This window comes from Lichenostomus cassidix, chromosome W (assembly GCF_008360975.1).
Source record: "Lichenostomus cassidix isolate B80296 chromosome W, HeHo_3.0, whole genome shotgun sequence".
Lineage (NCBI taxonomy): Eukaryota > Metazoa > Chordata > Aves > Passeriformes > Meliphagidae > Lichenostomus > Lichenostomus cassidix.
The window spans coordinates 3,678,153-3,703,464 of NC_139510.1; the positions used below are offsets into that span (position 1 = coordinate 3,678,153).

Sequence of the window (25,312 nt, forward strand, 5' to 3'; positions counted from 1 at the left end):
AGACATTGCATCTCTAACAACTCCTGTATGGTCTGCATAAACACAACATTCTTCTTTTAGGGCAACGCACAGTCCTCCTTCTTGGGCTAGTAGGAGCTCTAATCCTCTCCTATTTTGGAGCACCATTTCAGATAGGGACCTCAATGATGTTTCTAAGGCACTAATAGAACTTTCAATTTTGGCTATATCTTCATCTACGGTTTCTCGCAAATTGGCAAATTCTGTGTCTTGTTTTACAAGGGAGGCTATACCTGTGCCTGCTCCTGCTGTGCCTAATGCTAATAGGGTTGCGATAGTTATAGCTGTAATAGGTTCTCTTTTTACAAGGTGGTGCCCTGGGACCGAATGGTGGTCATATATGTAATCACCTGGGTAGTAGGTGATTCTTGGCACTATTACTACTTGTATGCAATAGTCTGATGGATTAAACTCCTTTAAGGGAATACAGGGAGTTACCCCTACACTTGCACATACCCATTTAGCATTTTTAGCTGGTATTAGCCAATCTGCAGGCTCTTTTGGTTTTTGGGCTTGCATTGTTACTTTACATAGGTGCATTTTAGAAGATGGGATTTTTCCTATGCACCTTCCTTCTCCTGATACCTGCGCCAATGTGATACCAGATTTTGTTCTTTTGCCAGATTTCCACAGACATTGAGCAGGGTTGCTCCCATTTACCCTTCTAGCTTTTTCAATTGTCCCCATAGCTTCATAGAAGGGTGGTCTGGTGTTATAGCATAGCCAGCAGTGGTCTGTTAATTCTGGGTGTGTTTTGTTTAGGACCTTATAGCTGGCTACCATAAGTCTCCATAATTCATCAGTTATTTCTCCCGAGGGGGTTGGGGGTATTTCGGTTTTGGATATGGCGGTACTTTCCTCACGGTCTATGCCTAATCCATCTGCTTCAGTATTTATCACATCTATTATGACCCGGTTTGGTCTCACTGGTTCGGGGTCATTGGGGAGAGGTTCCTTTTTTATATAGATAAGACCACCTCTGTCGGTTCCTGATTCCCAGTACCTTATACCCCAGGTCTTGCCTAGTAGCCACGTAGGATCTTGGGGTTGTGTTATATTTATGTATAACCATTTACAGGTTACTTTGGGCCCTGCTCCCCTCCTTCCAATCTGGCTACTATAGTCAGGTGGATTACGACCGTAAGGTCCCCACCCAACTTCAATATGCTTGTCTCTGCCTGGGAGCCAGGGGTAAGCTATGGTTTCGCATCCCCAATAAGCACAGTAATAAGAATTTGGGTGGTTGCAATATCCCTTTCCGGGGTTTGCACTAGGGCAAAAATACCAACCTTTACCTTCAAGCATACAAGGTTCTATAGGAGCTAAAACACAAAGGGATGCATTAAAACTGATTTGCCCCGGTCCGAGTCGGGTTTGGATTAGGGTTTGGCTGTCCCATTGTCTTAACGTCCAGCGAAAAGGTTGGTGGGGGTGCACATCAGCAGTAGTACATGTAAATATTAGGCTTAAAAGCAAGATATAGGTGTGGTAGGAAGATGGGGGTCCCAGTGCTTTTTGAATTCTTTTAGTTTGTTTAGACCCTGCCTTGGTCCCCTTTTTAGCCTTATACAGTGGTGCCTGTTTCGGGTTCTTTCTCGATTTGGGGCAGCTCATATCAGATCTTTTCATAGTCCCAGGTATGTTCACCCCACTGGCTGTATATATCCCTCTGCCTCGCCCGTCGACTCGGTTGCAGCGAGTCACGGGGATTGAATTCTTCTCGGCAGCAAGGATTTTTTTCTTCAGGGGTCTCAGGGACAAAGGATCTTTTCTTGTAGCTGTCCCGGTTGACATGTTTGACCATGAGGTCACCACAAGGCAAATAGACCAGGGCTTTTCTGCACTCCCCGCCGGTGATGTTTGCCACCATTGGTGCGGGTTCATTTGAGTGGTAATAATACAGTTCTTGGTGTATCCCAAATGCATACATGTCCCATCACTAACACATTCGGCAAATTCCCTTAGGAGGTCCCCCCCCTTTGCAATGGGCCCACTATCGTTCCTGGCACACCTTACATATAAAGCAAGCAAAAGGGTAGCAATTACAATTATGGATGTTGCACTTAACAATATAATTATTAACATATTCTTCAAGCAATAAATCGTGGTTTCTCAAGTGTTCAGTTACAGGATTTCATGCATAGGCAGGCTAGGATTTCTTAAGCCTAATTTTTAAGTCCTGTGGTTGTTCCACCACTCTCCAGGTGGGGTCTCTGTTGAACTTCTTTACTCGGCTAGCGTGGGTCCAGCCTTTCTCCGCTGTCCGAACCGATGATTCTGTAGAAATTAGAACAACATACGGTCCCTCCCATTGAGGGGTTAAAGATGTTTCTTTCCAAGATTTTATTAAAACTTCATCTCCAGGGTGGAATGAGTGAATTGGTAGCCACAGGGGTGGTCGTTGAACCACCAGTCCCTTCTTACGGAGTTTCTCCCTTCGGTTTTCTAGGCTGGTTATATAGGATTGTAGATGGAAATCTGATATGGCTGGGTGGTCTTCAGGCATTTCTAAATTAAATGGCATTCCATATAACATCTCGTATAAAGAAATCCCTATATCTGTACGAGGTTGAGTTCTAATGTTTAATAATGCTAATGGTAGACATTTAATCCAACTCATTTTTGTTTCTAGCATTAATTTAGTTAGTTGCTTTTTTATTTCTCCATTTATTCTCTCTACCTTGCCCGAACTTTGAGGGTGCCAAGGGGTGTGGTATTCCCAGGCAATTCCAAGCGCCTCAGATACAGCTCTTGTAATCTTAGATATAAAGTGTGGTCCCCGATCTGAATCTATTACTTCTATAAGGCCATATCTTGGAATTATTTGTTCTAATAAAGTTTTTGCAACTGTTTGTGCTGTGGCTCTTGTCGTTGGGAAGGCTTCCACAAAGTGAGTGAGGTGGTCTACTATAACCAGTAAATATTTATACCTTCCCGCTAAAGGCAATTCAGTAAAGTCAATCTGGATGTGGGAAAAAGGTCTATGTGCTAATTCTCTGCCCCCAGGGATTCTTTTTCTTAATTGATGTCTGTTTACTTTTTGGCAAGTAACACATCCCATGGTTATCTGTTTAGCTAAGTTGTAAATACCCATGCACATATATTTATTGGCAAACTGATCCACCAGGGCCTGTGTTCCCCAATGGGTCTTTTCATGAAGTCTTTTCAGAACCCTTAAGGCCATAGGCTTAGGTAAAATCTCTCTTCCGTCTCCCAGAACCCATTTACCCTCTGAGTTTGGTTTTATACCCACTTGCCTCAATTTTTCTTGTTCTATTGTTGTAAAGCTTAGCAAGTAGGTTGTACAGGGGTAGTCTATGTATGGTTTGTTTTCCCCGTGAATATAACAAAAATCTTTGTCCGAATTTGATTGCCCATCAGGACTGTAACAGGAGCAAACTAAACCATCCACTCCGTAGTCCTTCCAGCAAGCAGAACAAGGGAATCCTTCCAAGTCATACCTGCAGGTAGAACAACTTTCCCTAGGATTCCTTACCCAGAGGGGTAGTAATGCTGCTCGTTTAGCTTCTTCATCAGCCAGGTTGTTTCCCCGTACCACTGTTCCCAATCCCTTTTGATGTCCCCTGACATGGACCACTGCAAGTTTGGAGGGTACCCTAATAGCTTTTAAAATTTCTTTTATGAGTCTCTCATGGACTAGACTCTTTCCTTGTGATGTAATAAGGCCCCGTTCTTCCCAGATTTTTCCAAATGTGTGTATTACCCCAAATGCGTATTTGGAGTCTGTGTAAATAGTTCCCTCTCCTTTTCCTATAATTTGTAAAGCCCTTAGAACTGCATACAGCTCACATGCCTGAGCCGACCAACTTGGGCTTAGTGGGCCAGATTGGAGTACTTCTAATTTATTTCCATCCACTATTGCATATCCCGATTTGCACTTCCCCTCAAGCACCCGTGAGGAACCATCTACAAATAATTTCATACCCTCCCCCAGTTCTTCCTCTTCTAAGTCTGGCCTGATCTTAGTTTGTTCCTCTATGGTTTGTAGGCAATTGTGCCATAAGATGTTACTCTCAGGGTTCCCATACAGAAATTGTGCTGGGTTCTGTATGGATGCCACTTCTAAAGTAAGCTTGGGGGATGATACCAGAATTCCTTCATATTTCAGCAATCGGACATCAGTGATCCATTTTTCAGCCTTTTGTGTCAATATGTCCCGAATGTCATGTGGGGACATAACTTTTAACTCAACCCCAAATGTTATTTTTAATGCTTCCTCTACCATTACAGCAGCTGCCGCTACTGCCTGTAGACAAGTGGGCCAGCCTCTACTAATTGGGTCTAATAACTTTGAAAGGTAGGCTATCGGCTTTTTACTTCCTGCCCATTCTTGTGCTAGCACCCCAAATGCAGTTCCTTCTTCAGTATTTACAAATAAATAAAAAGGTTTCTTTAAGTCTGGTAAGCTTAGTACAGGGGCACTTGTTAACTCCCTTTTTAGATTTTGAAGGTTTTCCTCATCTTGGGAGGTCCATTTAAGTAATCCATCCCGTGTTAATTTTTCATATAGGAATTTTACCTTTTTACTGTAATTTTCAATCCATTGTCTGCAGTATCCAAATAAACCTAGCAATTGTCGAATCTGTCGCTTGGTCTGGGGAGGTGGCATTGACAGAATCCCTTGTACCCTGCTGGGATCAAGCTTTTTAGTCCCATTAGTTAGTCGGTGTCCTAAGTATTTTACCTCTTGTTCGGTAAATTGCAGTTTTGATTTAGAGACTTTTAGTCCCTGTTTTGCCAAAAAATTTAACATCTTTATACTTTCTTCCCTCACTAATTCCTCTTGTTTCCCAGCTATTAGTAGATCATCTACATACTGTATGAGTTTAACTTCTGGTCCCACTTGGTAGTTTTGTAGTATTTGACTCAGGGCTTGTCCAAATAGATTGGGGGATTCTGTGAATCCCTGGGGAAGGACAGTCCATCGTAGCTGTTGTTTTATATGACTGTCAGGATCTTCCCACTCAAATGCAAAATAGTCGTGACAGTTTTTATCTAAGGGGCAAGCCCAAAATGCATCTTTTAAGTCTATCACACTGTACCAGCAATCATGTGGGCCTAGTTGGCTGAGGATAGTATGAGGGTTGGCTACCACAGGGAACCGTTCAACAGTTCTTTTATTTATTTCTCTCAAATCATGCACTAATCGGTAACTACCATCTGGTTTCTTTACAGGCAAAATTGGAGTGTTAAACGGGGACATACAGGGCTCCAAAATCCCTTGTTTTATTAGCCTTTCGACTTCGGGTTTCAGTCCTCTTCGCCCTTCCTCAGATAACGGATACTGTTTTATTTTCACTGGGATGTGTGGATTTGTTAAGGTTATTGAGAAAGGTTCGATGTCTAGCTTCCCCACTGAGTCCGGGGTGTACCAAACCTTTGGGTCTATCTGTTGCTCATCCTTTGTGCTAAGGGAGTATATTTTAATTTTTAATCCTTGTTTATTTATTTCCAATCCTATTCCCAATTCTACCATTAAATCTCTCCCTAGTAGATTGTATTCTGCCTCCAGTACCAATAAGAAACTACCTATACCCAATTTAGAGTTCGTTTCAATTAGCACATCTTTAATTATAGGGACTCCGAATGGTTCCCCTTTTGCTCCTATTACTTGTACAGTGTCTTTGGATACTTTACATCCCTGAGGCAGTTTCTGCACAGTGGAGCGGTCTGCTCCGGAGTCCACTAAGAATTCAATTTCTTGTCGCTGGGGTCCTACCTGTAATTTTACTAGGGGCTCCGATGCTCTTTTTGACCCCAGCAAATAGAGCCCCTGACACCCCTAGTCCTCTTTGAACATTTTTATGTCTGCCAATCGTTGGCGGCATTCCCTCTTCATGTGTCCCTTTTTCCCACAGTAAAAGCACACTATCTCATTCCTCTTTTGCCCTTCCGTATTTCTTGGAGGTTTCGGGGGCCATTTCTCTTGCGGTGATCTAGTGGTGGTTCTCTCTTGTTCCCCTCTTACAGCTGCTACCATCATTCTAACTTGTTTCTTATGACTTTCCTCATCCCTTCTGACATACACTTTCTGTGCTTCTCTCAATAACTCATCCAACCCCCGGTTTTGCCAGTCTTCTAATTTTTCTAACTTTTTCCTAATATCCACCCATGCCTTTGCTACAAATTGGGTTTTTAGCAATGTTTGTCCTACCGGGGAATCAGGATCTATGCCGGAGTAAAGCTGTAAATTTCTCCGGAGCCTTTCCAACCATTCAGTAGGGTCTTCATCTTTCTTTTGCAGCTCATTAAAGGCCTTAGTCATATTTTGTCCTCGGGGGACAGCCTCCTTAATGCCTTGGACTATGATAGTCCTTAAATCTTGCATGTGTGCTCTATCGTTTTCATTTTGATTGTTCCAATTAGGCCTCTGAAGGGGCCATTTAACATCTCCAATGGGGCCTTGTGGGTGGTTGTTTTCCCAAATCCTCATCCCAGCTGCCCTTATCATTCTTCTCTCTTCTGCTGTGAATAAGATGCTCAATATTGACTGTATCTCATCCCAAGTATAAATATTTGGTCCTAAGAATTGATCTACTCTTTCTGCTACCCCCAGTGGATCTTCCAATAAATGCCCCATTTCCTTTTTAAATTCTCTGACATCGGCCGAGTTCAGAGGGACGGCTATGTATCCGATACCGGGCGCCTGTCCTCCCCCTGGTTGATTAACCATACCCATGCCTACTTCTCTGAGAGGGTATAACTGGTTCCTTGCCTGGCTTCTAGTAATCCGTCTCTCGGGTGGTGGAGTGTCATCCCCCTCCATCTGTGGTGCATTTGGAACCGGCAGAGGTTGTGCTGGAGGGGGCACTGCAGCATCTGGCATGGGGGACGGGGGAACATAGGGTGGAGGTATTTCCTCCGCCTGTTTTCTCTTTCCTTTACTGAGAACAAACAGGCTTGTCCTATTTCCACTAGTTATCCACAGGGCTGCATAATCACTCTCTTCCTGGCTAAAAGGCTTTTTAGAGTTTACATACAAATTTAGAGCTTGGCAAATCCAATCATCAGAGGATCCAAAAACCGGCCAGTAAAGAGGGTCTCCTCTAATTTGTTTTCCTCCCCAGACTGTCATGCAATAGGTAATCATTTTTGCCTTAATTTTCCCTCGTGTACGTGGATCATCATCCCAATATTTGATCATTAACCCCAGAGGACTATCTGGTGGTATATCCGGGAGTCTTACTTGGGGCTCCCCCCCCATGGGTCCAGACGGCTTGCCCTTCGTCTGTCCCATCTTCCAGAGTGCCTTCACACACACACACACTCACGTCCACCTGTTCGTGGCCCAGGCCCTCGCGGGATGTGGGAAACGCACTACAAAGGAGTCCACACTCAGGTCGTCCGCACTGGACGTCTCAGACACCGCACTCTAGGATCCCCACCCCGACCGAACGGATTCCCTGTGTTATAAATTAACACATACTCACGCGTCTCGCGTCTTCGTCCGGACTTTGTGCACAAAGATTAAGGGGTTCCTTCGCTCACTACCCGAAATTTAGGTTCGTCGGTAAGGGTTTCAAAGGGGTACCCTCTCCGGGCCGTTGTGACAACAGGGCGCCTCCCGTTGAGGGGTCTCCTAAGAATTGCCCCTATCCGAGTCACGGCCCCATTTTGTTATAAATTAGGTCTCAATAATCAATCAGAGACAATGTCCAATTAAGTATAATTTGATTTATTTAGAGCAAGCGGGTATCAGCGAGGCAGCGCTGGGCAGATAACTGCGCTGAAATAGTCCGAACTCTCCTCTTTTATGCAGTCTCTATTTTCTGACCACGTATATCTTCCGGAGTTGGTACAGCCCCTTCATCATGTTGTTTGCTAGATGGTCTTATTCTTGCTCTTCAGTGGTTGTGGGAAACAAGTCCTTGTATGTTCGCAGTGTCGTCCCCCCCCAAGCAATGATTCTATATCAGCCCACTCCTCAACAAATACAGGATACAGGATGTGCAGGGTGGGGGTCTCCCTCCCCTTTCTATTCGGTTCTGTGGGCAAACAGGATGCCTTAACAGGATGTGTTGAGGCCCCTTTTCCTCTCTCTTGCGATTCTTCTTCCCTCCCCTTTCTATTCGGTTCTGTGGGCAAACAGGATGCCTTAACAGGATGTGTTGAGGCCCCTTTTCCTCTCTCTTGCGATTCTTGTGAATTCTTATCACACTAGCTCCTTTGCAGGGAAAATAATTATCTAAAGCTGAGGCTTGGGTCATTGGGAACTTCATGTTAAAACTGCTTATGGTTATAATTCCAGTCCTGGGGGGACTGACAGCAAGTCACTTTGTTTCCTAAAAACTTGCAGTTTCTTGGTTTGTTTTTCTTTTGTCACTGAACTTGAGAATTGGCTTTTTTAGAGTCTTGTTATTAAGTCTTGGTGTCACCGAATCTGCGGGAAAATAGGAAAAACCCTCTAACACCTTATTTGAAGTGATAGAGAATCAGGCATTACTTTATTTGCTGGCCAGGATGTGCCTAGGAAAGCATTCCAAGAACACATAGCCTCAGAGAATTTTCTCCTGAATTTTATACAGTCAAAACCCTTGCTGCAGATGGTATCTGGTGAATGTCTGTGATAACCCCATGACCTGTGGATGTCCAGTTGGTGCCACAATGTCTCGAGGATGTTCTGTTAATGGTCTTTATCTTTCTGGTTATCTTCGGGGTTTACTCCCAATCCGTGGTATGTTAATCCCATCTCCTTAGGGTGATACTATATCTCAAAAAAAAAAAAAAACTAAAGAAAAGCTCCTTTCCCTATGTAAAGTCAATTAAAGCTAGCTAGAGAGATACAATAAAATTTCTTAAGTTATTTTTTTTCTGACATTGGTATCATGCTGTGAGCATTTTAGTAAACGCCCTGCAGCGCAGGGCAGCAGACACGCTCCCTGCCTTGTGAGTTGAGAGAGAAACCAGTTATTAAAGACAGGTCATCAAAGACCAAGAGGACATCTTGAAATTACCATAGTGACACACAACTTAATTACAAGGTGTGTTATTTTTTGGCCCTGGCACCATCTTTTTGGAGTCTGGCTAATTCTTGGGGTGTCTCCAGAGGCATCCAACCACTGCCTAGAAGCTTGCACCCATCTGACCTCCTGCACCACCTGAACTATATTTGCCATTTCCCCTAATTGCCGGGTGTATTGGGTTTGTGTGGAAAGGTTTTAGTAGCAGGAGGGCTACAGGTGTGGATTCTTTGAAAAGCTGCTAGAAGCTTCCCCTATGTCTGACAGAGCCAATGCTAGCCAGCTTCAAAATGGACACATTGCTGGCCAAGGCCAAGCCAATCAGTGATGGTAGCAACACATCTGTGATAACATATTTAAGAAGGGGAAAAAATTATTGTGCAGAAGTAACTTTGGCCAGAGAAGAGTGGGGTGAAAATATGTGAGCGGAACAACTCTGCAGACACCAAGGTCAGTGAAGAAGAAGGGGGAGGAGGTGCTCCAGGCACCAGAGCTGAGGTTCCTCTGCAGCCCATGGTGAAGACCATGGTGAGGCAGCTGTCCCCCTGCAGCCCATGGAGGTCCATGGGGATGCAGAGATCCACCTGCAGTCCATGGAGGAGCCCCACACTGGAGCAGGTGGATGCCCAAAAGAAGGCTGTGACCCCATGGGAAGCCCATGCTGGAGCAGGCTCCTGGCAGGACCTGTGGACCCATGGAGAGAAGACCCCATGCTAGAGCAGGTTTGCTGGCAGGACTTATGACCCTGTGGGGGACACATGGTGGAGAAGCCTGTTCCTGAAGGACTGCACCCCGCACAACAGGACCCACGCTGGAGGAGTTCGGGAAGAACTGTAGCCTGTGGGAAGGACTCACATTGCAGAAGTTTGTGGAGGACTGTCTTCCATGGGAGGGACCCCACGATGGAGCAGGGGAAGGACTCTTCTCCCTGAAGAGGGAGCAGCTGCATGAACTGACCATAACCCCTTGTCTTGGTTTAAGACAATTAAAAGGAGAACCCTCTGGGTTATCTCCTTTAGGGTTCTAATAATCCCTTTCCACCAATAAGAAATGAATACTAATAGATGAAAGTGAAAAAAACAATGGTTTATTAACAAACAGGATGCCAACAGGCAGGAAAAAAAGTAAATAATGTCTAGATATCAAACTGCTAGACCTCACCACCCCACTGGAACAAAGAGAGACCTGAAATGGCAGAGGATACCCATTTTTTTATATGGCCCCAAGCCGCATGAGAGCCTGGGCAGGCAGCTTTTAAAAAATGTGCCTGCCAAAGCAAAATATTACCCCATCACACACACACACACACACACACACACAAGGTTCCCAGCTGTGGGATCTTAAAGATGCAGTAACAATTTTTGGGCTCAGATTATTTTTGGGATACATTATTATTATGAATCACCCCAAGACACCCTTATTTCCCATCTCCCTGCATCACTGGGTGGGAGGAGATAGAGAATCAAGAACAAAGTTAAGCCTGGGAAGGAGGGATGGTAGGGGAAAAATGTTTTTTAATATTTGTTTTACTTCTCATCATTCTAGTCTGATTTTGATTGGCAATAAATTTGATTAATTTACCCCAGTTGTGTCTGTTTTGCCCCTGACAGTAATTGGTGAGTAATCTCTCTGGCCTTATCCCAATCCATGACTTGTTCATTATATGTTTTTTCCCCTGCCCAGTTGAAGAAGGAAGTGATAGAACAGCTTTGGTGGGGACCTTGTATCCGCCAAGGTCAAACCACCACTGAGATTAGTGCTGGATTTGACCTGCCTGTGCTCACCAGTAGAGCACTGGTGAGCTGATGCACAAAGGAGATGTGGGGAGCTGGGTAGGACAGCTACAGCTTGTGCTACATTTACTTATGCCACAGATTAGAAGGTATCAGTGTCAAGGGTCTCCATCCACATCCAAACACATCTCAAACCGAGTATCAGAAGGTAACTGCTAGATGCTTAGCTTCAGGGCTGTGGTGGTTTAAAACCCAGCTGGAAAAACTAAACCCACTCAAGTTGCTCCCTTTCCCCCACCCCTTCTGATAATGGAGGGACACTAGGAGAAATTATCAGTTGGAATAAAAATTTACTGAAAATTGAAATAACAACAATAATATTAATAACAAAGAGTGTACAAAAGAGAGAAATTTGTACCCACAAAAGGGTATCCACCATCAAACAGAAATACTTCCCGAAGAGAGCACCGGACATAGTTTCCAGACAAAGGCCCCGCTCTCAGGCCACATGGTATTCAGGAAAACAAAAGCAATATGGCCATGAGACCTTCTGTGGTTTAAAATTCTCCTTTGCCCCTCTCCCCCATCCAAAAAAACCAGTGAAGAACTAGGGCAAACAAACCCTTTCGGAAGCTAGATCACCCATGTTGTGCCACACATCTGTCTTGGATTGCTCTGCTTTGCTGGTTCGATTCCATGCAGTTGCCTCCAGCACCAGCACTGCTCTGCTAAGCTCTGTTAGGGCTTGGGCTCCCCGCAGCATGGCTGGGCTCCGCCCTGCACCGCTGCCTCTCTCTCCCTTTTTCTCAGAGCGCCATCTCAGGCTCACTGTCACTGTCCTTCAGCACCAAGCCACAAAAGCTGCAGCATAGAGGAATGGGAAAGGGACCACCAGTGATGGACTGGGACTAGGTTTTCCAGGCTGACCCTGATACCTTCTTCCTGCAGAGAGTCAGGCAAAAAATGGCACACTTTCCATTTCTGGCCCTGGCTTCTTCCTGTTGAACACCACACCCCCAGCCATGATGTGAATGGTATTGAATAGACAGCACTAAAAGCTCCACTCCCTTTTCTCTATAACCATGACAATGGCTTAGGAAGGGGCTCTTCAGAAGTTCTGCACCAAGCTGAATTTGGGCAATAATGTTAGGATGCAACCTGTTGCATTAGGAACTCACTTGAATGTTTGCTATTTAATATCTTTGTTGCTGTTTTGTCTCATAGAGTCATAGAATGATTTGGGTTGGAAGGGACCTTAAAGATCATCTCGTTCCAACCCCCCTGCCATGGGCTGGGACACCTCATACTAGACCAGGTTGCTCAAAGCCCCATCCAATATGGCCTTGAACACTTCCAGGGATGGGGCATACACAGCTTCTCTGGGCAACCTGTGCCAGTGCCTCACCACCCTCACAGTAAAGAATTTCCTCCTAATATCTAATCTAAACCCACCCTCTGTCAGTCTAAAGCCATTTTCCCTCTTCCTGTCACTACATGCCCTTGTCAAAAGTCTCTCTCCATCTCTCCTGTAGGTTCCCTTCTCTTCAGATACTGAAAGGTTGCAATAAGGTCACCCAGAGCCTTCTCTTCTGCAGACTGAACAACCCCAACTCTTTCATCCTTTCCTTATAGGAGAGGTGTTTCATCCCTCTAATCATTTTGGTGACCTCTTCTGAATGCACTCCAACAGGTCAATGTCCTTTTTGTGCTCAGGACCCCAGAGCTGGATGCTGCACTCCAGGTGGGGTCTCACCAGAGCAGAGTAGAGGGACAGAATCACCTCCCTTGACCTGACGGCCACTCTTCTTTTGATGTAGCCCAGGATACAATTGGCTTTCTGGGCTGCAAGAGCACATTGCCAGCTCATGTCCAGCCTCTCATCCAACAACACCTCCAAGTCTTTCTCAAGAGGGCTGCTCTTGATCTGTTCATCCCTCAGCCTGTATTGATACTGAGGGTTGCCCCAACCCAGGTGGAGGACCTTGCACTTGGTCTTGTTAAACCTCATGAGGTTCCCATGGGCCCACTTCTCGAGCTTGTCCAGGTCCCTCTGAATGGCATCTCATATTTCTGGTATGTCAACTACACCACTCAGCTTGGTGTCATCTGCAAAGTTGCCAAGAGTACACTCGATCCCTTCATCTATGCCATTAATGAAGATATTAAATAACACTGGTCCCAATACAGACCCCTGAGGGACACCACTTCTCACTGTGTAGTGGGTGGACCCTGGCTGGATTCGAAGAACCCACCAAAGCCATGTTATAATTGTTGTAACACTTCGTGCTGGGAAATGGAATATTAAGACTTGTCTAAAAAGAGAAAGTCTCAAGAGAAAAGGGGGATTTGATAAATAACATAGAGAATAGCAACTAATTAAACATATTTTAAAAGGAATGCAAATCATAGATCTGAGTAATGAACTCAAACAGCACTTAATTGGGTATGGGGTATTCTTTTAGTCCATAAATCTATTCATTACCACAATTCTTCTGCTACAAATACTGTGTTTCCCTGCTTATCTCTCTTTCTCTCTAGACGGTTACTCTGCTCCCCCTCTCCCTCGTAAGATACTGTTTTCTCAGCTCACCCCTCTCCTTCTTTCCAAATCAACAACATGGGCAGGGGGCAGGGTAAGGGGTTTTTTCTCTGGTTAGTCTATCAGGTAGAGGAGTCCTCTACTTAGCCATGGGGTCCCTCCCATGAGAGACAGTCTTCTGGGAACTTCTTTGGTGTAGGTCCAATCTCACGAGCAACATCCCGCTCGAATTCTGCTGCAACATGAGTCCTCTTGTCCATAAGGTGCAGACTCTCCCGAGCTGAGGCCAGGCTGCTTCCATCCCAGGAGCAAGGCCTTTCTCTCCCTTGCAAGGCCTTTGCAGCTTTAACTCTTCATATGAGACTCCCACTGGATCTCAGCTTCTTCCAGGCATCCACCTGCTCCTCCGGCGTGGTCTGTGAGTGGATTTCTGCATCCTTGTGGACTCCATGGGCTACAGGGGGACCTCCTGCTCCCCCCATGGTCTTCACCACAGCTAGCAGAGGGCTTTCAGCTCTGGCGCCTGGAGCACCTCCTCCCCCACCTTCTCCACTGACCTTGGTGTCTCCATGCTGTTGTCCCTTCACATATTTTTATCTCTTTCTCCTCCTCCTCTAACTACAAAAAAGTGCGTGCCTACCTTGTTTTGATTTTTTCTTAAATATGTTTTCACAGAGGCGTAACTAGCACCTCTAATTGGCCTACACTTGGCCGGCAACATGTCCATCACCTTCAGAGCCATCAGATTGGCTCTGCTGGATTTGATGAAAAAACTTCCAGAACTTTCACTCAGGACACACAGGAGCCATCTTTGTGCCACTCCCCACCCCTCAGACACTTCTTCAGGCCTACTACAACAGCTTCTGAGGGGTTTAAATTTCTCTTAGATGTTAAAGATACCTTGCTGATGTTTTGGGCCAATCAAAACCACCACACAGAATTACTTTAATTTCTCCTTGGTAATTACTCCTCCCATGACATGGACACTTTTCAGGGCCAACTTAAGTGTTCTGGAGAAATCTGAATTCCTATTCCAGTATTGATAAGTCTCATTTGCTTCTGATTTATCCTAATTAATCTAATGCATCAAGGTCTTGCCCTGCAGCCTCTGGAGCGGCCCTGCAAGGGGCCATTGCACCTGGAATGATTTCCCAGTAAGTCAAAGCCTCACTTAATGGTTGTATTTACAAATTGGGTGAAGTCATGCACATCAAGGGGGTTTCCAGTTCCCCAATGGGCCTATTGTTAAGGATATTTAGTGCATCTGTGAGATGGGTTCTCCATCAGGACAGGTTCCCATCTCCTAATTTTTTCAACTGCTCTTTTAAGAACCCATTAATCCATTAAATCAATCCTGCAGCTTGTGGATAGTATGGTATATGAAAAACCCACTGAATGTGTTGCTGCTCAGCATATTGTTGAACAAATGTGTTTCAAAAATGAGACCCATTGTTGGCTTGGATCTGTAATGGAATTCCATAGTACAAAATTATTAGGTCTATAGTACAGATGGTACTATGGCGTGTAGCCTTCTTACAAGGACGGGCAATCATATATCCAGAATATGTATCTACAGCAGTACAGACATATTTACACCCTTGGTCCTGGGGTAAAGGTCCAATATAATCCACTTGCCAAATTTGTCCTGGCAATTTTCCTCTCCCCATTTGTCCTTTCACAATATTTGGCACCAGGCATTTGTGTGTTGGCACATGGGATGCTGGGCAATTATGGTTTTGATCATATCAAGTGACATTGTTATGCCATGTTCTTGAGCCCACCTGTAAGTGGCTTTTTCTCCAAGATGCCCACAGTTTTGGTGCGCCCATTTCACCAAGCCTTCGTGTTCCTCCTTTTGAGGGAATTCGAATCCAGCTTGGGAAATCTTTGCCCGGTTGTCTGCAACAGTTATAAAGTCATTCTAAAGTGTCCACTTTACTATGAGCATCAACATGAAACAGTCACATTGGTCCTTTTTACTATTTCCCAAATATCTTTCCACAGTTTCTTACCCCAGACTTCCTGAGAATGTATTTTCCAATCTTTGGCTGCCCAAGTTGGTAGCCAAGTAGCTAACCCATTAGCTACTGACCAAGAATCTATATACAAATTACATTCTCCTAGATCTTCCTGTTTTAGAGCCATATAAGCAGCATATAATTCAGCATATTGGCTGCTTTCCCCTTCTTCTGCTGTTTCCAGAAATTTCTCTGAATGGAGATGGTAAGCTACTGCTTTCCAAAACCTCTTTCCTCCTACATATTTACCTGATCCATCAGTAAACTGGAAGTGTTTCTTTTCAAAGGGCATTAATTGATCTAAAGGTTTTCCCCATCAAACTAGGGATTCGTGTTCAACTGTACAATTGGGAATTATTTTCTGATCCCACATGGGGGCACTAGCCTCTGGCTCATGGAGAGCAGCAACTCCGCCAACCCCCACCTTGGCTTTATCCTTAATATACCACTTCCACTTTATGATGCCTGATTCCTGAGCATGCCCAATTCGATAGGTTTTCAGAGAACTTTTAACCCGTTGCATGATGCAAATTTCAGGGTGAAGAGCCACTTCATGTTGTAAGGAAAATTAATGCACAAACACCAGAGGTTTATGTCCAAAAAGGAAGACAGTGTCCTGTAACTTTATTCATTAATAAAGGGAGAGGTTATGGGCATTTCCCATGGGGTCTCTCAAATAGCTAGAGGATGCAGCCTCTTTTATCCTACTTTCTTGGCCGCAGGTTTCTGTGGCTAGCACAGTTTTTCCCATGGGAAGTTTTCTTGTGTTTTTGTAAATAAAGATAAAGTTTGGATGTTTTGGAACAGTGTCCCAGAACTTGGGCAGTGCAGGCCTGGCCAATCAGGCCTGGGGGAAGGCTTCTGACTGACCAATCTGGGTGACTTTTGAGAACTCTATAAATGTGATGAAATCAAAACAATAAAGGTCATTCCTTCTTGCCACTGAGAACCGATGCATTCATTACTCTGCTAGCTGCTCAACAGCGACAGGTTTCCTCTCTCTTTCCCTATTGGCTGAGGTACTAAAGAGGTACAGGCTTCCTGGAACGCCTAATGCAGACCCTGTGTAATATACATCCCCCTTTCTTTTTCTTATGTCTGTTCTTGTAGTTTATTAACACAGTTTTGGGCAAGTCAATCAGTGGAATTCCTATGGAAATCCTTCCCATTGTGTCTTCTATCTCTCAGTATTGGCCTTATCTTGCCAGCAGACTTAGGTCTTATCTTACCAGCCGTTTGTTTGTAAAGTCACTCCCTTATTCCTTTCAATCCCTCCTCTTCTTATTTTCTCAATAATTGTCTTTACAAACTTTAGTTATTATTGACTTGATTGTTTATTCCCGGGTCTTTTTTGGTTTTGTGATCATTTGTAGTGACATGATTTTTTCTGTCCTTTTGTAGCCATTTCTGGATTGGTAGGCATGGCTACTACCTGCATCCATTTGATCACATGCTGAATGAGTTGCACTAAGCAAGGTATCAAGCGTAGTAAAAAGGTTAGAGTTGCTATAGTACATAAGAGGAAAAGAAACATTTGTTTAACCCATAGTCCACCAGGTAAACATGAAAACATGTCCTATTCCCATCCTTTCCACATTTAGACTGTACATGAGCTAACTTTCTTATCCCCTTTGTTATTTATTTCACTACTTTCAAAATATAGCAGTTTGAGTCATTTAGTTTTCCACACATTCCCCCTTCTTCTGCTAATAGATAATCTAATCATATACCTTGATTATTAACTGATTTCCTTGAACTTGTGGTAACAAAAAAACAATGGTCTAATATATCCTACAAAACATATTCCTGACCAGTTTGGAGGCAACCTGCAATGAGCATGTTGGCCACAAATCCAATGCCCTTTCAAAGCCCAGGTTCCGTTAGCAAAGAGGCCTTTCCAATTTTCATCATCAATTGGTGGGTCAAAATACAGATTGCTTCCTGGGCCTAACGGTCTTCTAACAATAGTTGCCCCACCACAGAAATCACAATATTTGCATTTCCAAACTCCTACATGAGGTTTCTACTTACATCCCAGATCTGTTTTGCTAGGTTCAGATCAGAACCTACTAAAAAGGGTTCTGGTTCCATTCCAGTGTCATCATTTCCAGTGATAGTCATGGACAACATGTGTCCTACTTGCAGAATTATCTCGGGCGCAGGTTAACAATAAATGGTCAAGAAACCTCTCCCTCCCCACTGCTTTATAGCCCTCAAAATCCTTTTGGTAATTATGGTAGGAACACCTTACCCAGCTACCATTAGTGAGCTTAACATGTGTTTGATTCCATCTGCCTTGATACTTGGAGCAATCGTAAGGAGGGCAGTTGGGGGCCAAACAGTCTAAACCAAAAGATAAAGTCCAGTCACAAAAACTTTTTCCCACATATACACCCCCTGTTCTATTTAGACAATAAATGCCTTTTTCAGAAGAATGAAGTTGCCATGGACTTCCTTCCTCATCCCAAAATCCCATTCTGTCATGTACCTCACTCAGGGTGCTGACCCACTATTTAGGTTCGACTGGGCTGGCTACCCATGGCCAGTCTTCAGATTCACCTGGTCCTCTGCAGACCCAGCAATTACTGAGGTTAAAGGTTTTTGCTCCTTCTTCTCCTAGGGTTAAAAAATGATTCTCCCACTTCTGGCCCAAACCTAACTGACAATATAAAGGTAAGATTATTAAGAAAAACATTCTAATAGTGTAATCTAGTGTACTAGTTTGAAAACAAACCAGTGGGAGATCGCAAGTCAGAATTATAATTTAATAGGAAAATTAAAAATAAATGCAATAATACAAGAAAAAAAACACTGAGAGAGTTGGATACAATCTGATACCCTGTTAGTCAGGGTGGTGGTATGCCAGAGACTGAAATAGTTCATGCCTCAAACATTGATATAAAGTTTTGCTCATTATAACAAAAACTGTATAAAGAAGTTACAACCAAAGAAGCCTCCTTGAAGATACCTGACTAGGACTTAGGACTGAGAGTCAAACTGCTGAGATTAGATAAAGGGAAACCTATTGTTCAGTCATCTCAGGCTGAGGGAAAGGTATGCATCCACAAAGCCACAAGCTGCACTGAGAATCATCCCTGGCTGAGTTTGGGGTGGGGGGAGGGCACAGCTCACAGAAGCCAGGTTTGCACAGACATCCCCCCCAGCCGAGGTGGGGGAGGAGGTTTGGGGTGCATGGTGTAACCTCTGGTCAGAGGCAATAAACACCCATCCTTCATTACATAAACTGGCCCAGCTGTGGAACCCCCAACCCCACAGGCCACATCCATGGGACTTTCACGTGAGAGGCAGCAGAGGGGGAGTTATAATCCATCAAAGACCCCTGAAAATGCTAGGCCTTGCACCACAGGACTGCACGTGATGCAACAGATCTTTCTCCAAGAGACCGCCCCCACCCCTGGGGGGACATGCCTGGACATTGCCACCCAGCTTGAGTGTATATTAACCCATGGGATTCTATGCTTTCCGGGGAGGACAATCACCACCAAGAAGACCAGCTGGAGAGGATCAACACAACATCATTGGGATCCACGGATGGTGATATTTTCTTTATTCTGTCTCCCTCTTTCTGTCCCCCCCCACCTCTTTTTCTACTTCTCCTTTTCTCTCTTTTCCTCTCTCTCATATTGTCCTAGAGTGATGTTATGATAATCCTTTATTCCCTATCGTTGGCTTATATGCTCAAAAAATGTGGTCCTGTCACTTTAACTACGTTCAGCCACAGAGAGAAACGCGGGTTGTTTTGAAAACTTTTTCCCCAAGGCTCTCTGCGGGGGGAGCGAGATGGAGGAAGGGAGGATTCTTCGCTCGGCAGAGACGGCGCGAGGGGATGGCTGTTCAGAGTGGGCTCTGTTCTGGGTTTTTTTCTTTCTTTTTTTTTCATTTTTTCTTCGTTTAGACCCCTTTTCTTCTATCTGCTTTGTCGCCCGAAAACCCAAGGGAGTCAGAGGACAGCAGAGCTCTCGAGGAGCTCCGCCCAGCCCCCAAGGGGGGCGAAGAGGGGAGAAGCTACGTCTGAGAAAAAAGGACTTTTTAATCAAGTTTAATAATTCTTTTCCCCCTTGGTTTTCCCCTTCCTCTATGCCTTGCAGGGCACTCTGCGTGGTTTTATTAAATAAATAGTTTTTCTTCACTTCCATCTAAGAAATTCTGTTGTGAGTGGAAGAGGGGGTGTCAGAGCCCTTCGCTCTCGGAGGAGAGAGAATTTTATCATTAATCCAAGACAATATTTTGGTGCCCAACTTAGGGGGCCTTGATTGCGTATTTTACACCTTTTGTGGGGTTAGAGAAAGTGAAGAAAAAAACCCTAATAATTACATTCTGGTTTTAAATGCTTTGTATTGAATTACAGCTATCAGTAGACACTATGCTGTTTGATGGGAGGTTGTTTGATGTAATACTGTCTGTTTGGCACATAAGTTTGTTTCCCTACCAACAGATAAGGGCAATCTTGTCCCTAATGTATAATTTTCACCAATCAGGGACACGACTCCAGCTTGTTATAGTAATGTGTGTGATACTGACGATCTGTAAGAAGGTATAGGAAGCAGTTAAAGATGTACATGCTCTGTTACTTTCCTCCTCTAGTTTTAGTAACCTGTTTTGGAGTTTTGTTAGTAATATTACCCAACCTGCTAGAAAAGTAGAGGGTGAAGCTTCCTGGCTCCTCACCCATCTCTTTCCCTTTAAATCTGGTATATCATCTTTTGAGAATATTCAGTTTCCCCTGGATGTTAAAGAGACCATTAACTTAGTAGTACAGGTGCTTTACCTGGTAAGTTCCATGTATATAATGTTCAGCTTTACCAGAATGAGGGCTGAAAAGTCCAGAGGGGCTGAGCAAGAGCAGGCACCTGATCCAGATGTGAGGAAATTTGAATGGTGTGGAGTATGGGAGGACATAGGTAAAACTTTAAAGAAATTCTCTGACCCAATAGACTGGGAATTTCCCCCTGGAAAAATCCTGAGACCAGCTGAGGTGGGGAAGTATCTGAAAGAGAAGTGCAGAGACAACTGCAGTGCAATATGTTGGGCCCTGGCATATGCTTATGGTACACTGTCGGATATTATAGAGCAAGAAGTAAAGGAGCCTAAGCCAGTGGCAGTTGCTCCTGTTACGAGAAGCAGGAAAGCCCAAGTCAAGACTGATCGCTCAGATGACAGTGGGGAGGGATCCTCAAGGTCAGCAACTGAGTCAGAGGTCATTGTTGAATCCATGAATGTGAAAGACCTTCACAGCCTAAGAAAAGATTATATCCAACGAGATGATGAATCTGTAATTAGTTAGTTCGTCTTTGGGATGCCGCAGGCGATGTTACACTTCTAGATCCTACTGAGGCAAGGCATTTAGGGACTGTGATGTCGCTGTTGAGCAGCTAGCAGAGTAATGAAGGCACCAGTTCTCAGTGGCAAGAAGGAATGACCTTTATTGTTTTGATTTCATCACATATATAGAGTTCTCAAAAGTCACCCAGATTGGTAAGTCAGAAGCCTTCCCCCAGGCCTGATTGGCCAGGCCTGCACTGTCCAAGTTCTGGGACACTGTTCCAACAACATCCAAACTTTATCTTTATTTATAAAACACAAGAAAATTTCTCATGGGAAAAACCTGTGCTAGCCACACTGTCACGTGACCCAGATATCAACCAAACTATACGAGATGGGCCTGACTGCTGCAGCCTCTGGAGACGAACTATCGGAGCTGCAAGGGGAAGATACCTACATCCCGACGATCTCTATTCGCAACAGACCCAGTGGAGAACCATAGAACAAGGGATTCAACGCTTGAGAAAAATGGCGGTGGTAGAAATTGTTTTCTCAGAAGACATAGCAAACCCAGATCCGATTATGAACCCAGATAAGATAGAATGTACACCTGTGATGTGGCGAAAACTCCTAAAGCTTGGGCCATCAGAGTATGCTTCTGCTTTAGCAATTATGAAGCGAGATGACGGGCATGAGACCGTGCGTGATATGACAAGGAAGCTCCGAGCGTATGCAGATGTCGTGCATAGCCCAATGAATGCAAGAATCTCAGCTGTGGAAACAAATATGCAAAAACTAGAAAATAAGATAGAAGAGAATCATGAGAAACTCAGTAAAGAGATTAAAGACAGCCTTCTCCAAATCTCGGCAGTACAGATCAGAAGTTCTGTTACCCCACGCTGACGCTCCTCAGCTAGGAGAACTGGATATATCCCTCGATGTGAGTTGTGGCATTTCCTGTGTGACAGTGGAGAAAACATGAACAGGTGGGATAGATAACCCACTACTGTCCTGGCATGACGAGTGCATGAATTGAAGGAGGGCAAGACTCAGAGAGGGAACTCCACCAAAAGGGAAGTAGCTCCAGTCAACATGTCTGATCCCCTTGAAGGAACCTCTAATACACATGCCCACCATGGTTAGAGGGGCCCTGCCTCTAGCCATGTAGAGGCCAGGGAAAACCATAGTTTTTGGACAGTGTGGATTCGGTGGCCTGGCACATCAGAGCCCCAAGAATACGAGGCTTTAGTTGACACTGGTGCACAATGCACGATAATCCTATCGCGACATGTGGGGACAGAACCTGTTTCTATTTCCGGCGTGACAAGAGGATCACAAGACCTGACCTTGGTGAAAGCTGAGGTGAGCCTGACTGGAAGAGAGTAGAAAGAACATTCCATTGTGACTGGCCCAGAGGCTTCATGTATTTTGGGTATAGACTTCCTCCAAAATGGATATTTCAAAGACCCAAAGAGACTCAAGTGGGCATTTGAGATAGCTGCTGTGGAGACAGAGGGCATTAAGCAATTGAACACCCTGCCTGGACTGTCAGAGAACCCATCTGCAGTAGTAGAACTCCTGAAAGGGGAAGAGCAACAAGTACCGATTGCAACCTCGATTGTGCACCGCCGACAGTACCGGACAACTCGTGATGCCGTGAATCCCATTCACAAACTAATCCGTGAGCTGGAGAGCCAAGGGGTGGTCAGCAGGACCCATTCATCCTTTAACAGCCTCATCTGGTCTGTGCGAAAATCCGAAGGAGAATGGAGATTGACTGTGGACTATCGTGCCTTGAATGAGGTGACTCCACCTCTGAGTGCTGCCGTGCCAGACATGCTGGAGCTCCAGTATGAGCTAGAGTCCAAAGCAGCAAAGTGGTATGCCACTATTGACATTGCAAATACATTTTTCTCCATTCCTCTAGCAGCAGAGTGCAGGCCTCAGTTTGCTTTTACCTGGAGGGGCGTGCAGTACACGTGGAACCGACTGCCCCCGGGGTGGAAACACAGTCCCACCATTTGTCATGGACTGATCCAGGCTGCATTGGAAAAGGGTGGAGCTCCAGAACATTTGCAATACACTGATGACATCATTGTGTGGGGGGACACAGCAGAAAAAATATTTGAGAAAGGAAAGAAAATCATCCAGATTCTCCTGGAAGCCGGTTTCGCCATCAAAAAGAGCAAAGTCAAGGGGCCTGCCAAAGACATCCAGTTCCTAGGAGTGAAGTGGCAAGATGGACGGCGTCAGATTCCTACTGAGGTTATCAATAAAATCACTGCAATGTCCCCACCAACCAACAAGAAAGAGACGCAAGCTTTCCTGGGAGCTATAGGCTTTTGGAGAACGCACATTCCTGAGTACAGCCAAATTGTGAGCCCTCTCTACCTGGTTACCCAGAAGAAAAATGATTTCCACTGGGGCCCTGAACAACAGCAAGCTTTCACCCAGATCAAGCAGGAGATTGCTCATGCAGTAGCCCTTGGCCCAGTCAGGACAGGACCAGAAGTAAAGAATGTGCTTTACTCTGCAGCTGGGAGCCATGGTCTGTCCTGGAGCCTTTGGCAGAAGGTGCCTGGTGAGACTTGGGGTTGTCCACTGGGATTCTGGAGCCGAAGTTACAGAGGGTCTGAAGCCAACTACACCCCAACAGAGAAAGAAATCTTAGCAGCATACGAAAGAGTCCAAGCTGCCTCAGAGGTAATTGGCACAGAAGCACAACTCCTCCTGGCACCTCGACTATCGGTGCTGGGGTGGATGTTTAAAGCAGAGGTTCCCTCTACTCACCATGCCACCAATAGCACATGGAGCAAATAGATTGCCCTTATCACACAGCGCGCCCGTATGGGAAATCTGAATCGCCCTGAGATTTTGGAAATAATTACAAATTAGCCTGAAGGTGAAGATTTTAGTCTGATTGAGGAAGAGGAGCTGGAACAGGTGACTTGTGCAGAAGAAGCTCCACCATACAACCAACTGCCAGCAGACGAAACACGTTATGCTCTTTTCACTGATGGTTCCTGTCGTCTTGTAGGGACAAAACGAAAATAGAAAGCAGCTGTGTAGAGCCCCACACGACAGGTTGCAAAAGCTAAGGAAGAAGAGGGTAGATCGAGTCAATTCGCTGAGGTCAAAGCCGTTCAGTTAGCCCTGGACATTGCTGAAAGAGAGAAATGGCCAAAGCTCTACCTCAATACTAATTCATGGATGGTAGCCAATGCTCTATGGGGTTGGGTGGAAAAGTAGAAGAAGGCTGGTTAGCAGCGTAGCGGAAAACCACTTTGGGCAGCTGAAGAGTAGAAAGACATCGCTAGCTGAAGTTGTAGGGTCCGGAGGGGTCCGGCCGCCTTGGTCCTAATGGCTTCCGGGGCTTCGGGAGACCTCGGAGGCCTCACCTGGGCCCAAGCTCTCAGCCCTCCCGGCTGTTCAGCTCTGTCCCAGAGGCGGCCACGGTCAGCCTCAGTGTTCCCAGGCTCGCTCCTTGGAGCGGCAGGGACCACGCGGCGGAGGCGGGTGCCTGCCGGGCAGGAACGCCGTGGAGTCGCTGGTCGCTTCCCGTGATAAAGAGAGTGCGACGAGCTGAGAGTCACCAGTGTGCAGTTTATTAAAGGAGAAGCGGCGCGGGGGAGGCACACTGGGGGCTCTCGGGTGGGGCGGTCCACGCAGCTACCGGGTGCAGAGCCCGGCGGGGCTGGGGTCGCGGCCACGCCACGCCGAGAGAACAAAGGGAGGGGGTTTTTAGGGGGAAATACGGGGTTTCCCGGGGAGGAACAACAGGGGCGGAGCCAACGGGGCTCCGGGACAACATGAGGGACAAGCAGGGGAGCAAATGAAATATAACTAGGGAGGGGATTACAAGCAACTCATGGGGGAAGCCCGGCAACAGAACATTCTAGTGAGGGCAAGCAGCGGGGGCGGTGATAGGGGCGGGGAAGCAAACTTTAAACCAATAAACTTAGGAGAAACTTTCCAGGGGAGGGAGAGAGCGGTTTACGGCCCGGCCTCCTCTGAGTCCCAGGCGATGGCATCCTCGGCAGCGTCCCCGTGGATTACGCCGACCGCCGGCCTCGGGGACTCGGGATCCGCAGCATCGGGCCGCCGCACCCCCACACCTTCCCCTTCTTTACTAAATAAGGAGCGAACGTGCTTAACTAAGTATTTCTTAATCAATGCAAATGAAGCAGCAATTAAAGCAATAGCAAATAAAACAATAACGCAGTCTTTTAAAAGCGTGGCTCCCCATTCGGGCAGTCCCAGTCCTTTCAGTGCTTTGTGGGCCCATCCTCCGATGGTGGAAAGCGTGGAGTTCACAGCATGACGGACGCCATCCACGGTGCTTTCAAACCAGAGGCTGCTTTCGAAGGTGATGTTTTTTATTAGAGTGTCCATGTCCTGCAGCCTCTGGTGGATGCCGCAGCTCCGGGAAGATAGGTTGAAGCAGCATAGCCCTTCGAGTTGGTGACAGCCGTGTCCATGCACGAGGAGTAAAAAATCAATGGATACACATTTGCTCCTTGTTCATGGCACGGGCTAAAGTCACCCAGACATTGGAGCTAGGCTGCCTCACAACCCACGGTTGGACTGGGACGATGGTCAAGAGGAGGAGGAAAAGGTGCGCGAGGGTGACGGTGCGCATCTTGGCCACTGAATGTGGAGATAAACAGAACAGCATTAACATAAGAAACACGTGTTGGGGTAGGAGGAGGAGGGAGGACGGAAAGGCCATAGGAAAGAGGG

The 25,312-nt window shown here is 45.6% G+C and overlaps 2 protein-coding genes, 1 long non-coding RNA gene and 1 pseudogene across 5 annotated transcripts in view; 2 read left to right on the forward strand and 2 right to left on the reverse strand.

Annotated features, from left to right (window-relative positions):
* The window catches only part of LOC146425329 (uncharacterized), a 440,420-nt gene that overhangs the window by 99,723 nt on the left and 315,385 nt on the right, over positions 1 to 25,312 (reverse strand). The gene's annotated exons all lie outside the window — the stretch shown is intronic.
* Positions 1 to 25,312, forward strand: part of LOC146425331 (CBP80/20-dependent translation initiation factor-like) — a 365,952-nt gene that overhangs the window by 53,846 nt on the left and 286,794 nt on the right. The window lies entirely within an intron of this gene.
* On the reverse strand, positions 425 to 2,014 carry LOC146425332 (uncharacterized). The gene is made up of 2 exons (XM_085041432.1): positions 873 to 2,014; positions 425 to 432 (listed from the first exon to the last, which is right to left on the reverse strand). Exons 1-2 carry the CDS (start codon positions 1,942 to 1,944, stop codon positions 425 to 427), a joined length of 1,080 nt encoding a protein of 359 aa, XP_084897558.1. The 5' UTR covers positions 1,945 to 2,014.
* On the forward strand, positions 21,255 to 23,868 carry LOC146425333 (uncharacterized; annotated as a pseudogene).

Excerpts from the sequence above, each read along its gene's own strand:
- LOC146425332 (XM_085041432.1), bottom strand. The coding sequence starts at position 1,944 with ATGCATTTGGGATACACCAAGAACTGTATTATTACCACTCAAATGAAC.